The sequence below is a fragment of the Pristiophorus japonicus genome, chromosome 3 (assembly GCF_044704955.1).
Source record: "Pristiophorus japonicus isolate sPriJap1 chromosome 3, sPriJap1.hap1, whole genome shotgun sequence".
In the NCBI taxonomy this organism is placed as follows: domain Eukaryota; kingdom Metazoa; phylum Chordata; class Chondrichthyes; family Pristiophoridae; genus Pristiophorus; species Pristiophorus japonicus.
The window spans coordinates 142,704,052-142,717,215 of record NC_091979.1 but is presented as its reverse complement, the minus strand read 5'-3'; the positions used below and the strand labels follow the sequence as shown (position 1 = coordinate 142,717,215).

The window sequence follows — 13,164 nt, the reverse complement described above, 5'->3', positions numbered from 1 at the left end:
TATCAGTAAACTTGGATGTATTACATTTGGTCCCCTCATCTAAGTCATTGATATAGATTGTGAATAGTTGAGGCCCATGCACTGAACTTTATGGTACCACATTAGTTACAGTCTGCCAACCTGAAAATGACTCGTTTATTCCTACTCTCTGTTTTCCATCTGTTAACCAATCCTCAATCCATGCTAATATATTATCCCCATCCCATAAACCCTAATTTTGTGTAATAATCTCTTGTGTGGCACCTTATTGAATGCTTTCTGAAAATCCAAATACACTACATCCAATGGTTTCCCCCTTAACTACCCTGCTAGCTACAAGCTCGAAAAACTCTATTAGATTTCTCAAACATGATTTCCCTTTCACAAATCCATGTTGACTCGACCCAATCATCTTCTGATTTTCTAAGTGCCCTGTTACCACGTCCCTAATAATAGATTCTACCTCAGGTGACCGAAGGCTGCACTGGCCCACTGGAGGCGGTGTTAGACCTCGTCATCGATGTCTGCCCTTGCTGATAGTAGACTCCCAAGGTATGGAAAATGGTCCACGTTGTCCATGGTTGTGCCGTGGGTTTTGATGACCGGGCCCGGGGGGGTGGGGGGGGGGGGGTGGGGTGCAGTGCTGTGTGGCGGGATTAGGTTGGTGGAGGACCTTTGTCTTATGGATGTTTAGTGTAAGGCCCATGCTTTCATACACCTCGGTGAAGATGTTGACGATGGCTTGGAGTTCTGCCTCTGAATATGCACAGATGCATGCGTCGTCCGCATACTGTATTTCAATGACAGAGGATTTGACGATCTTGAATCTAGCCTGGAGGCGACAAAAGTTCTATAGTTTAGTTCTACTGCAGCGGGGAGCTTGTTGAGAATGAGATGCACCATTGTATTGGTCACCTGAGGAAGAGACCAGGACCTCAAACCTGGCACCGAGCTTATGGTCTACAGGGCAGTAGTGATACCCGCCCTCCTATATGACTCAGAGACGTGGACCATATACAGCAGACACATCAAAGCGCTGGAGAAGTACCATCAACACTGCCTCTACAAGATCCTGCAAATCAACTGGAAGGATAGACATACCAATATCAGTGTTCTCCTTCAGGCCAACAACCCCAACATCGAAGCACTGACCACATTGTTCGCATGCCCGACACGAGACTCCCAAAGCAAGCGCACTACTTGGAACTCCTACATGGCAAGCGAGCCCCAGGTGGGCAGAGGAAATGTTTCAAGGATACCCTCATGATAAAATGCAACATCCCCACTGGCACCTGGGAGTCACTGGCCAAAGACTGCCCTGAATGGAGGAAGAGCATCAAGAATCTAATCACCAAGAGCATGCAGAAAACAAGCGCAGACAGTGAAACGAGCGTGCAGCAAACCAGACTACCCACCCACCCTTTCCTTCAACCACTGTCTGTCCCACCTGTGACAGAGACTGTAATTCCCGTATTGCCTGTACAGTCACCTGAGAACTCATTTTTAGAGTCGAAACAAGTCTTCCTCGATTTCGAGGGACTGCCTATGATGATGATGATGAATAGATTCTAACATTTTCCTTACTCCTGATGTTAGGCCAAGTGGTCTATAGTTCCCTGTTTTCTCTCTCCCTCCTTTCTTGAATAGCTGAGTTTCATTTGCTACCTTCCAATAAATTAATTTTAATAATTATTTATGCTGGGATCTTGCCTATTTATCGTAAATTTATGGCGGGGTTTTCAATATCAGCAACATCAAATTGCCGATCACAACGGGACTTATATGGGTGATGCCATTCCAATTATTCGTTTTGCATCTTTCAATGGATCCTCTATATTAGAGTTCAGTGTGCCTCCAAGTTTGAAACGAGTACTGACAACTGATATTGGCGTTTCCTATTCGTATTGGTTCTGTTCTGAAAGATGTCGCTCAAGAATGCCTCCAGACATTTAAAAACTGTTACAGGGATTTGAAGATACACGTTTCATAAATGATGTAGTTCCCCCAATTGCCAGTAGATGGACATGTTTTCCATGGTCCAATCTCAAACTTTTCTTTATAATTCCACACGAGGCATAAATTTCGATTTGTGAAATAAAATTTAGTTTTTCAAATCAAACAATGTGCAAAATAATCGTTCGCTAATTGCCAGGGGCCACGGTAACAGTGTTAGACTGGCGTTCCGCTAGAATTGTAATCGTCACTCACATCACATATTCTTTGAGGCAAGATAATGCAGAACGATGAAAAATTATAAGAAATGTATCTAAAAGTTTCTGATTTTCCCTTACGTTCAATTATATGTCTAATTACACGTGTAGTTTATATTTCCCAAATCAGAGTTTATTTATTGTTTGCACTTCAAAATACCGCTTTGAGATTTTGTCTTAATCTAAACCATTTATTTAAAAGAGGAAGATTATAGAAATGCCTGAAATTGCTTATTGGATTATATTCTAAATAGTATTTTCGGTAAAATGCGTAGATACGTTCAATGAGAGACAGAGAAGAGCTACAGACGTATTCACAGGCGTAAACTTTCTGTCCATTCTTACATTGGAGCACGTGGTATTTTTCCAGCGGAAAAGAGAAGCTTATGGAAAAATAACCATCAATAATTGTGTGGTAATTCCTTCGAATCGTGTTGCCTTCTTTTAATTCTGTGTGAGAAAGTAATATACGGCGGTACTCACACTATATACAACCAGTGCTTTCGGATTTCTTTAACAAACGTGGCGGCACAATGCCAACAAATCTAATTGTTAATAACTTTGCTTGTTACATATTCTAGTTTTAGATTAATTGCATTTAAGTGCGGGAATGAACAAAACGTTTGAAACCACAAAAATGTACCCAATTCCTGCAATTAAACAGCCATTTAAAAAAAATGGTATTTAACAATCTTATATTTAAAATGGCATGTCCTTTTAAGTGATATCCTAAATGTTTTGCTTTTCTTAGCATGCATTATTTATAGTTACTTCTGGAATAATCTTCGAAATCGATAATAAAGAAGGGCATTTGGATGTGAATGATAGAGAAGGACGTCACTTTGTTATTTTGCTGTGTGTGATTGGAGATTTTATAATAATCGAGCGTTTAGTGTAGTGTTCAGGCTTTAAAGGAGCTGTAAGTTTATTACCAGATGAGGAGACCTATGCAGCATATTCTGACTCTTAATGGTTCCGATCAATTTGTTCGTAACTAAAACTATAACAGCATGAGTATTTTACAGCACCTCATGGTTGATTCCACTTTTGCACGGTTATCTTACATGGTGTATAAAGACTGTGGAGCATTATTAAGAATACTGTTTCTATTTCATATGTTATAACTTCCATACTGAGTGCATGTTTGTGGGGATAATACACGTGAACTTTCGTTGTCATTCATCTACGTTTCGGATAAAAGAGTTCATGTTACTTCAAGATTTGCTTAAACATAAATTTATCACAGGAACTTCAGTTTAGTTTCTCGTAGGCTTGTTGTTTCGCCATAATGTACATTATAGCATTGGCTGTATTGTGTGTCATGTATTTATTCTTTGTGTACGCAAATGTCACAATTACAGCACATTTTTAATGGGCGTGGAATACAACTAATAGCCACTTTTCTAAAACAAATACTATCTGGAGATTTGTTGCTGTTCCCCAATCCAACTGCGTTAAAGCGCGCCAAACTACTTTGGCCAGTGGCGATTTACAAAGCTCGCACATAGAAATGGTTAATCGTTGTCGTGTTTGTATTGTTATGCGTTTTAACTCGATTTTAACAAATCGAAGAAAAAGACTATGGCAAAAATTGAGGGAGTGCTTGGATAGTGCCCAGCTGTTTATCGAAAGCGTGCAGGAATTGTTACCCAGTAAATGAGGTCAAACTTTCAGAAGACTGAACCATTTCATAATTACTAGGGGAGAGAGAGAGGGAGAGAGAGAGTGAGAGTGCGTGAGAGAGAGAATCGGTCACAATTGGGAAAGATGTTCTGTGAAAGCTGTAGAAAATTGGAAACAAAGACTGCATATTACGCCTAGCAGCAGGGAATCGTGAGATTTGACGTTCGGAACCGAAACAACTTCCTGAATCCGAGAAAAGGGTGATCGCCAGACGATGCTTTGTGGGAACTGTTTCAGTTAGCATTCATTGGAATAAACAGGCGATATAAACACACGGGCGAAGTTGAAAATAATGACGCTGCGTTGCCTGTGAGTGACAGAGAAGGGTCTCAGTTCTGACAGCTAGATTCTTTGTTGGCACAGCAGCCAATCGTTGATTTTTACGACACAATAGTGTAGCCAAAGTTGTGGTATAAAAAGCCGTGTTGGAATATATGAGATTTACCAGTGTGCTTGGCCATATCCCAGCCTACCAGCCTCTAACAAACTTTTAACTGGAAGCAGAAGAGGATCCAGCTTAAGACGTGGGAACATGCAAACATCACAAGTACTTATTTACCTGGCTCTCTTTGGTGCACTTGGTCGAGTAGGTGGCAGAGATGGTGCTCACGCGAATTTGACAGATATTAAAACGGAATCGCTAGAAAAAGGGCCAGATAGTGACTATAACGTGTCCGAGTGCTCAGCTTGTAGATGGAGGAAAGAGAATAAAGCATTGAGACTGGAGTCTATCAAATCGCAAATTCTGAGCAAACTGCGCCTCAAAGAAGCACCCAACATTAGCCGGGATACAGTGAACCAACTTTTACCGAAAGCTCCTCCTCTGCAACAACTACTTGATCAATATGATATCCAAGGGGATGACAATAATGACGCCTTATTAGAAGAGGACGATTATCATGCTACAACTGAAACTCTCATCACTATGGCCACGGAGCGTAAGTACGCCAGTATAACTATAAGTAACATATCAGCAATAAACTAACTATTCTCTGTAAATTACGACTGATGTAATACAACATTTCAACTTGTGCGCTGCCATAATGTTTACACCTTTTGCTCTCAATTGATAGACTAATATCACTGGTTGTAGGTTATTATGTGAGTTGCACTTAAAGCAAACGGCTCGACAAAGATTTTATTAGCCATGGAAATCGCGACCTCATTGTGATCTTTTCATCTATTCTGTTTCAAAAGGCTTCCCTTTCCTTTACAATACGCACCAGCATACTAAGGTCGTAACTCACTTAACGAGAAGTGTAAACTTTAAGGAAAAAAGAATCTTTATTTGTCCACGTTATAGCTATTCAGAAGAATTCACAAACACGCTCTGTTGGAGTTAAGCAAGGACATTTTAACTAGCAACAGTTTATATTTCCTGTACACCTGAAACTTAGGAAACCACGTTTATAACCTAGGACTATAAAAGCACCATTTTTAAGAGCCAACAATGCAAAACTTAATTTGCTCTATCAAATTATATTTTAGATAGCTGTTTAGTTGAGGAGAAATTATTACTCACTCTAGGTGACCCTATGAACCTTAGCCGAGTTAGGCGCTTGCAAACGGTTCCTCAAGCTATTACAGTGAAACAAATGAATGTAACTAATGAGGATTACGTGAGTCCCTCAGAAAGAGTTTTAATTACTTGTTTGAGCAGTTTATATTCTAACATAAAACGCTGTGGCTTTCCATCACTGTTTCCAAAACAATACTTTATGTTTCTCAATATAGTTAACTGTTTTTTTTCTTGCCGAGAGAGTTGGGAAGAAAGATTCTATTGTCCCAAAGGCATATTAGTGTTCATTGTAGAGGAATAACTTAATAGCTACTAGCAAATGGTGTCATGACCTCAGTGTGTCATTAGGGTCATTTTAACTGCAAAGCATGTGACGGGTAACTGCAGCTGCCTAAGTGCTCTGTCAGCCCGCGTTGGGTACTAAATGCTACATCTGCAAAAATGGGAGATTAATATGCAGTCAGAAGGATAAGATTGAGACCAATTTACAGTGGAACTCTCAAATTAGTTCTATTAAAGAAAGGATGACCAAAAGGGCATATAAATCTTCTTCAACGCGTGTTTTATCAACTTTTTGTCAAATACACATATTTAACACATTACCTGTATATTATCAGTGTGAATATTTTTTGTATACTATTGCATTAAACAACAATTAATACCTAGCATGTTGCAAGTGAAAAATGTAACCCAGTTAGCTTTTTCACAAAGTTTAGATGTAACTGGGGAATAGATCTTCCAACATAAAGAGACATTCATTTCCTCTGCTTTTGAAGTGAAAATTGTACCAAGCGCGTGTTTCCAACAAACGCATTCCCCTAAATCGGATTTACTGTTAAATGTGCATATGTAATTGTTCTAAAAATGGCCATATCTTGACTTTTCAGTGTATGGAATTTGTTATGTGAGGTTGAAATAATGTATGGTTTTATTTTTTATTTGATTTATAATACTTGAAGAAAGGATTGGAGTAACTTCATTCACGTGCACCTATTTTAAACCTCTTTATTTAAGCTGAACCTAGTGTCCAAGTCGATGACAAACCGAAATGTTGTTCCTTCAAGATCAGCCCCAAAATGCAGTTCAATAAAGTAGTCAAAGCCCATCTCTGGATATACCTGCGACCGGTGAAGCAAACCACAACGGTCTTCATGCAGATTCTGCGACTAAAGCCAGTGGGACAAGAATGGACGAATCACACGCCAATTCGCTCTTTAAAGTTCGACATTAACTCCGGCACTGGCCATTGGCAAAGTATAGACTTCAAACGCGTACTGCAGAACTGGCTGAAGCAACCCGAATCGAACTGGGGCATCCAAATCAATGCGTCTGATATCAACGGCATCGATCTGGCTGTCACCTCCCCGGGAGTGGGGGAGGAAGGATTGGTAAGTGGCACTCCAATTCAACAATGCGTACAGTACTGCAGTAACCCTTATAATATCAATGAATAAATACGTGTTACATGCCAAACTTAACAGCTAGCCGATATAATGATGCTTGGTATGAAAACAATGCATATTTTATAAGAAATATTAGTTTCCCTTTTGTCTAAAGGGTAACTTAAAGTATTTTGAAGGTTATTCAGTTTCGGCCGACACACAGTACCCTACTACTAAGTGTTTCCATAGACATTTGTACTGAATGAGTAAAGGGGTTTCTTTAGTCCATAAATCCACACACTAGTATACGTTTCCAGACTTCATTCTAGGTCATTTGTTTTCCAGAATCCACTTTTATATCTAAAACGTTTGCATTTGAAGTTAAACTTAGTTAAATAAAATCAGATAAAACAATTGTCTTAGAATAATATCACCGATCATTCATTAAGCTGTCATATTTAGTATCTTGATTTATTGCAACGTTTAAAAAGTAACACGCATGGAAAAAACGCGCATTGCATTACCTTTCTGATCTTAATCGTCCAATACGACCTCAGGATTAGTTAACGATCTATGTGACTTTGCCTGAGGAACATCTAAGAAACTATTTTGTATTTTAAATAACGCTAATGTGCAATACCATCAGAAATTGATGAGTTCCTTTCACATCACTTCTTCAGATAGTAAATGAGAATAGATGTAACTATCGTATTTAATAATATTTAACCTTCCACATTCCTGTTACATTCTTAATCTTATGAAATCCAAGGCATACTCAATAAGTAATTCGAACTGTAAACAAGATGAGTCTTTCGCCAGTTTCTGTTTGTGAAAGGTACACATTACAACTGTGCGATATTTAATATGATTGAAAATAACATAATCCCAGGACACAACAGGAGTTAGAATATGTATTTTGCAAGGGTGAACTCGAATAAGTTGTGTCTTTGAATATATTTAGCTATATTTAGCTAACATTATCTTCATAATTCATAAACTGTATAGCAAAATGTTAAATACTTTAACGATATAACGTTAAAAAATTCTATTATGTCACAGAAAGTACTTTATGAGTGTCGTCTGGTGATATTTAAGCATTTGCAATAGGAGGAACTACTTGAAAAATAGAGAATACACTTTTACTCTGTTTAATTTTGATTTATGGTATTTTTATTCTGTTTAGTTTTTGATTTATTACAATAAATACTGTTAGATAGTATTAGTAGGGCATAAATAATGTGAGCCGTATAATTTAATTTCCCAATTTTCTTTTTGCACTTGGCAAACACAATTTTGGGTTGAACTCACATTGCTTCAGTGCAATGGCATAAAGACTTTTGCTCTGAGCACCGAGTAGTCTGCTAAGAAAACGCACACGGGGGAAAAACCTAAAACAGAGGACAAAACAGCATTACATATCTGAAAGAGAATTTTCGGGAGAATTGTAATTTGAAGGCAATACCGTAGGTGTTTTTTAAGAAAACATATTCATAATTTATCAATTTAACGTTATTTGGTGTTCTCATATTTAGTCTTGGATACCCCCCTCCCTCCATTCCTCATCAACAACAGGCAGTAAAACGTACAGAATATTAGCATTAAAAATGCATGCTTAGAGGAAAAATCTGAAAGATTCCCATAAATGCCCCCTACATGATGCCCTGTGCCGTTCCAAATGGCAAGAACCTTGTACAAATCTTTCACAGATAAGGGGATCCGATGACATCACAAACTACGACCCTCCAGGGACATGGGGGCGTTGAGAAAGATTATCTGAACAGGAAATTGTCCAAATGAGGCTGCCCAGTTTAAATTAAGAATGACTTTTGTCTTATTGACCAAGTTAGTTCATTTACATGATCTGACCAGTGAGATACACTAAAATATCTAAAGAGCAAAATAATGAAAATACTTCGAATTAGTATTGTTCTCCAAAAGCATGCCTAGTTCAGCAGTGGCCTGCACTCATATTATTGCATCTGCAAACTATTTTCTAAAATACATTTTGAGAAAAGGTTAGGGACATAATTTCGTACTTACCGCAAATTTTTGTGATATAGTTTATGAAAATGACTTTTTCTCGTGCTAGATCCATCATGCATTAAAAATACTATCAGGATTTTAGAAATCAATTTCCCATTAACCTTATCGATGCAGTAATGATGATGGTGTGATTTGAATGATGGATAACATGTATTTTTGAACTATTTTATCCCTGTTTATAAAATAAATATACAGAGCGGACATTCCTTGCACTATATTTGCAGGAAGGACAAATGCCTAATTCAGAAATAAACTCGACAAATATAAGTCACTCTGGAAAATATAGGAACACGTATAACCAAACCTTATTTATTCCCAGTCACCAATTAAAGAATTTAAGTATTCTGCTTCAAATAACTTTTCTACTCATTTTCAAAATTATATCCTGCATGTTTAATTCTAATATACGTTTCTACGTTATGTGATACTTTTAGACAACGCTGGTGACATTTTTGCTGATCCCCAGTTCCCTTTAGCCAGAGGTGAGTCCAAATAGAGACACGCCCTTGCACATGTTCTTCGTTCATAACCGTTATGCATTGCTGCAAAAATTTGAATAAAAGATTAATAGTGTTCAATATATTCATTTCTTAGAAGCAGAGAAAGGGTTATTCTGCTCCATAGATTTTAAAATTAGTGACCGTGGTTGCAAAATCCAGATTAAGCAGCAGTGATATCCAAATAAATTGAAACCAACATTGTGTTTGTCAAATGCGAAAAGAAAATTGGGGAATCAGATAATACAATAGTCACTATTTATTGCCAACCTCAAATGTACTTTGCGTTGTGCCTTGGATAACACAGTTAACTACAGCTAAATAAAAACTTCTTAATCGGCATTAAAACAAAAAGTATGTCTGTGTGAGCGTACGGGGGAGGGCCAGGCCTTTTGCTCGCATGCGGCCCGATGGGTGGAACTTTTAGTGGGATCTTCTGCCATAACGTTCAATTTCTGCTCATCATTCCCGAATTCCTCAGTCTTCCCAGCACTATATTTACAGGAAGGATTTTTATGTTGTGACGTAATACTAAAGCACTTCTGAATTATAGGGAAAAAGCAGAAATGCAACTCTAAATTGTATTTTCTTTCTGCGGTTCGGAGAGGATGGGAGTAGCGTGCAAGTGTTGGAGATTACGAGTTTGCTTTAACACTGTTTCTTTTTATTTCAACAGCAACCGTTCCTTGAAGTAAAGGTGACGGAAACGTCAAAACGATCCAGAAGGAATCTTGGTCTTGACTGTGATGAACACTCAACTGAATCGCGATGTTGTCGTTATCCCCTCACTGTAGACTTTGAGGCTTTCGGTTGGGACTGGATAATCGCGCCCAAGAGATACAAAGCCAATTACTGCTCAGGACAATGCGAATACATGTTCCTGCAAAAATTCCCACACACCCATCTCGTACAGCAGGCCAACCCTAGAGGTTCGGCGGGACCCTGCTGCACCCCGACGAAGATGTCCCCTATAAATATGTTATATTTTAACGGAAGAGAACAAATCATCTATGGAAAAATCCCAGCAATGGTAGTGGATCGCTGTGGCTGCTCCTGAGAACGACCAAAGAGACATGATGCGTCCTTACAACTGGACGTGCGAAATACGGTCGTGTCAACGATTTTCTGCATCACCCAGTACTGTGCAATAGGCAAAGAAGAGATTATATTTGTGTTGCTCCCAAAACAGACTAATAACACGAAAACAGCAAGATTCCAGCACACATAACGAATTCGACGGTCCGGTCCACAGTTCCATTTCAAACAGGAGGAGCGAGTATATATTTCTAGGAAGACCACAATATCCCATACAAATTCATCCAAATCTGAATTTTATGCACGAACAATTCCAATTCCAACATTGACGAATTAATTAATTATAAGGCGTTCAGGTGTATAGAAAATGCCATTGCATGTGTTTAAAATGAGTTCAGAAGTCTTCTGACATTGTCTTGACATTTCATTTCTCAGATCAGAGAGTTACTTGGTCACCAACCAATATATAAACTGTATTCCTGTATTTACAACTTCAATATTTAACTCTTGGTTCAGATAAACAGGAGCATTTACATTAACAAGTCGTCTGAACTACTCTAAACTTGAATTTTATGCATTGGCATTACGGGAAAGATGGACTGTCTTTCGAAGCTAACAGAAGCACTATGTCTGTGGACAATGTTTAAGGCAAAAGGCACAGGAAAACCACAAGTCTGATAAGTGTTAAGAACCTGTTTGAATTCTGCCTTGGCAACATTACAGTTTGCACTACGGCAAGCCAATAGAGAGAACTGAATTGGTTGCTACAAAGTTGTAAAAACTGAACTTGATATGACTGCTTATGTTCGTTGAATAATGTGTACATGGCATTCATTTTGTAAATGTTCTTTTTTTTCCTTTTCATCTTTTTTCATGGTTGGTATGATATAACGTGTCTACGAAGAGCAAGATTTGATACAACTTACATTACGTGCTCAATGAATAAAGGTGCTTGCTTTTGCTGTATCTCAAGTAAAATACACAACAGAAAACACACTAGAGAAAAACAGTATGAAGGAAAAGAACTGATGAGTTGTGCCGATTATGAGCACTATGTGGTATTGCAATGGGTGCACTGTCGTGGTGATCTCTTTTCTTGAAGTCCAAGAAAGGTAACAGTGGTTGATGACAGATTAGAGTCTCGTGTAGAATAAGATATTGTACAGAATCATCCTTGTACATTATTCGGCTCGGGTCATTATATCATTCACGTTAAAAGCAATTATTTTATTAAATATACAACTTTAAAACATACTATTTTGCAAGATATTTTGATTTTATTTTAAAATATGTGTTGTAAAAAGATCATCTAAAGATCTTTCCAAATACTGCATGCATAATCGGTTGTATCAATAATGAGGTTGTTGCTCAACAAATTGATCAAATATATTCACACCAAAACATTTCCATCCCTTTCTCTTCACTCACACTTGGTATTAACGCCTGTTTAAATTGGCTGGATACTTTTCAATCAGCTGATAACATTTCCATCAATACAGACAAAACACTGGATCATCAGCACAAGCAAAACAGATCCACAGCCAAATTAAATAGCATAACATAAAAATTGCATACTTTCTGATTTCATGCACTTATACAGCAGAGAAATAGGCTATCTGAATCCAAGCATATCTCCAGGGCATTGGTATTGTAGGCTGGTAACCGCAATCCTAGATTTATGAACATTTTGGGTTACATAAATAACAAAACTATCATCAGTTTATACCAGAGGTTACCACCAGAGGATAACATTAGCGTCCAAGTTTCAATTAGTATCCCTTTTATATAAGTTATGACAACATTAATAGTAAAATCGGACATACAATATTGCAGTAAAATCAGAGGCGCATTCAATGAAGAGTATAGGCGATCACTTTAGAATTGGTAACTTAAACCAGCAGACAACAAAATTAAACTGATTCAAAAGTATCGGTTTAGTAATGCTTACATTACTTACATTATATCCTCCCAGGAATTAAATATTAATCTCCTAGACACGGCTGTCAGCAAACCAGGGGGAAATAAATCATTGAAATTGTGTTTTTTTTTCATTTTCGTTAAACACTTTCCTTTATTAGTTCTACAATATTGGAGATGGGGGAAAGGCTGTTTGGACCTGTCGTTAGAAGGGGGACGTCGTGTGATGCCACTTCTAGAAATACGTCCGACCAGAATTGGCAACCCTACTCAGATTAAAGACAACTTTAAATTAATAGATATGTTAATTCAGAAGACTAAGCGATTAAATACTTTTGGATGCAAACAGTTAGTGACTCCCATAGATAAGTAAGGTCCATAATAGCAACTCACTCTGCTCCAAAATAATCGTATCAACACCCCCTCCCCCACAGTGGGTCAATAGGTTATCAACAATCATTAACCTAAACCCCAACATTTTTCACCAATTCTATTAACCCAAGACATTGCAAGGTCTAAAGTTGTTCGCAGAACATTTCGAAAACAACAACATTGTAAATGTCATTAACAATTTTCTATAATTTCACCATTGCATTTTTGAAGAAATACTATTTCAAATACATCCGTACATTGCGTTGAATATGCCACAATAAACCAATATGAGGATACAAGTTCTTCAGTTGTTCTATAACAATGAGTTATCGAATGTTATCCAGATTTGAAGGCGCTGGAGACTCTTGGCACCGCTGTCACCTTAACTTAACAAGGCACTATTATCGGTACATGTCCTAGATACGTAGACCTGGTGTCCTCTGTATCTTTTACAAAAATATCGAAAACTCATTTTACATTGGTCATCTACTTACTTTTCATTAATATTAATGGTTGCTAATATTTTT

General features: G+C 37.8%; 1 protein-coding gene across 1 annotated transcript; it reads left to right on the top strand.

Moving 5' to 3' along the window:
* The first annotated feature begins 4,207 nt into the window (after nt 1–4,207).
* mstnb (myostatin b) lies at nt 4,208–11,602 on the top strand. The gene is made up of 3 exons (XM_070875867.1): nt 4,208–4,810; nt 6,406–6,779; nt 9,990–11,602. The coding sequence occupies exons 1-3, from the start codon at nt 4,405–4,407 to the stop codon at nt 10,368–10,370; spliced, it is 1,161 nt and encodes a 386-aa protein (XP_070731968.1). The 5' UTR covers nt 4,208–4,404; the 3' UTR covers nt 10,371–11,602.
* The last annotated feature ends 1,562 nt before the right edge of the window (nt 11,603–13,164 follow it).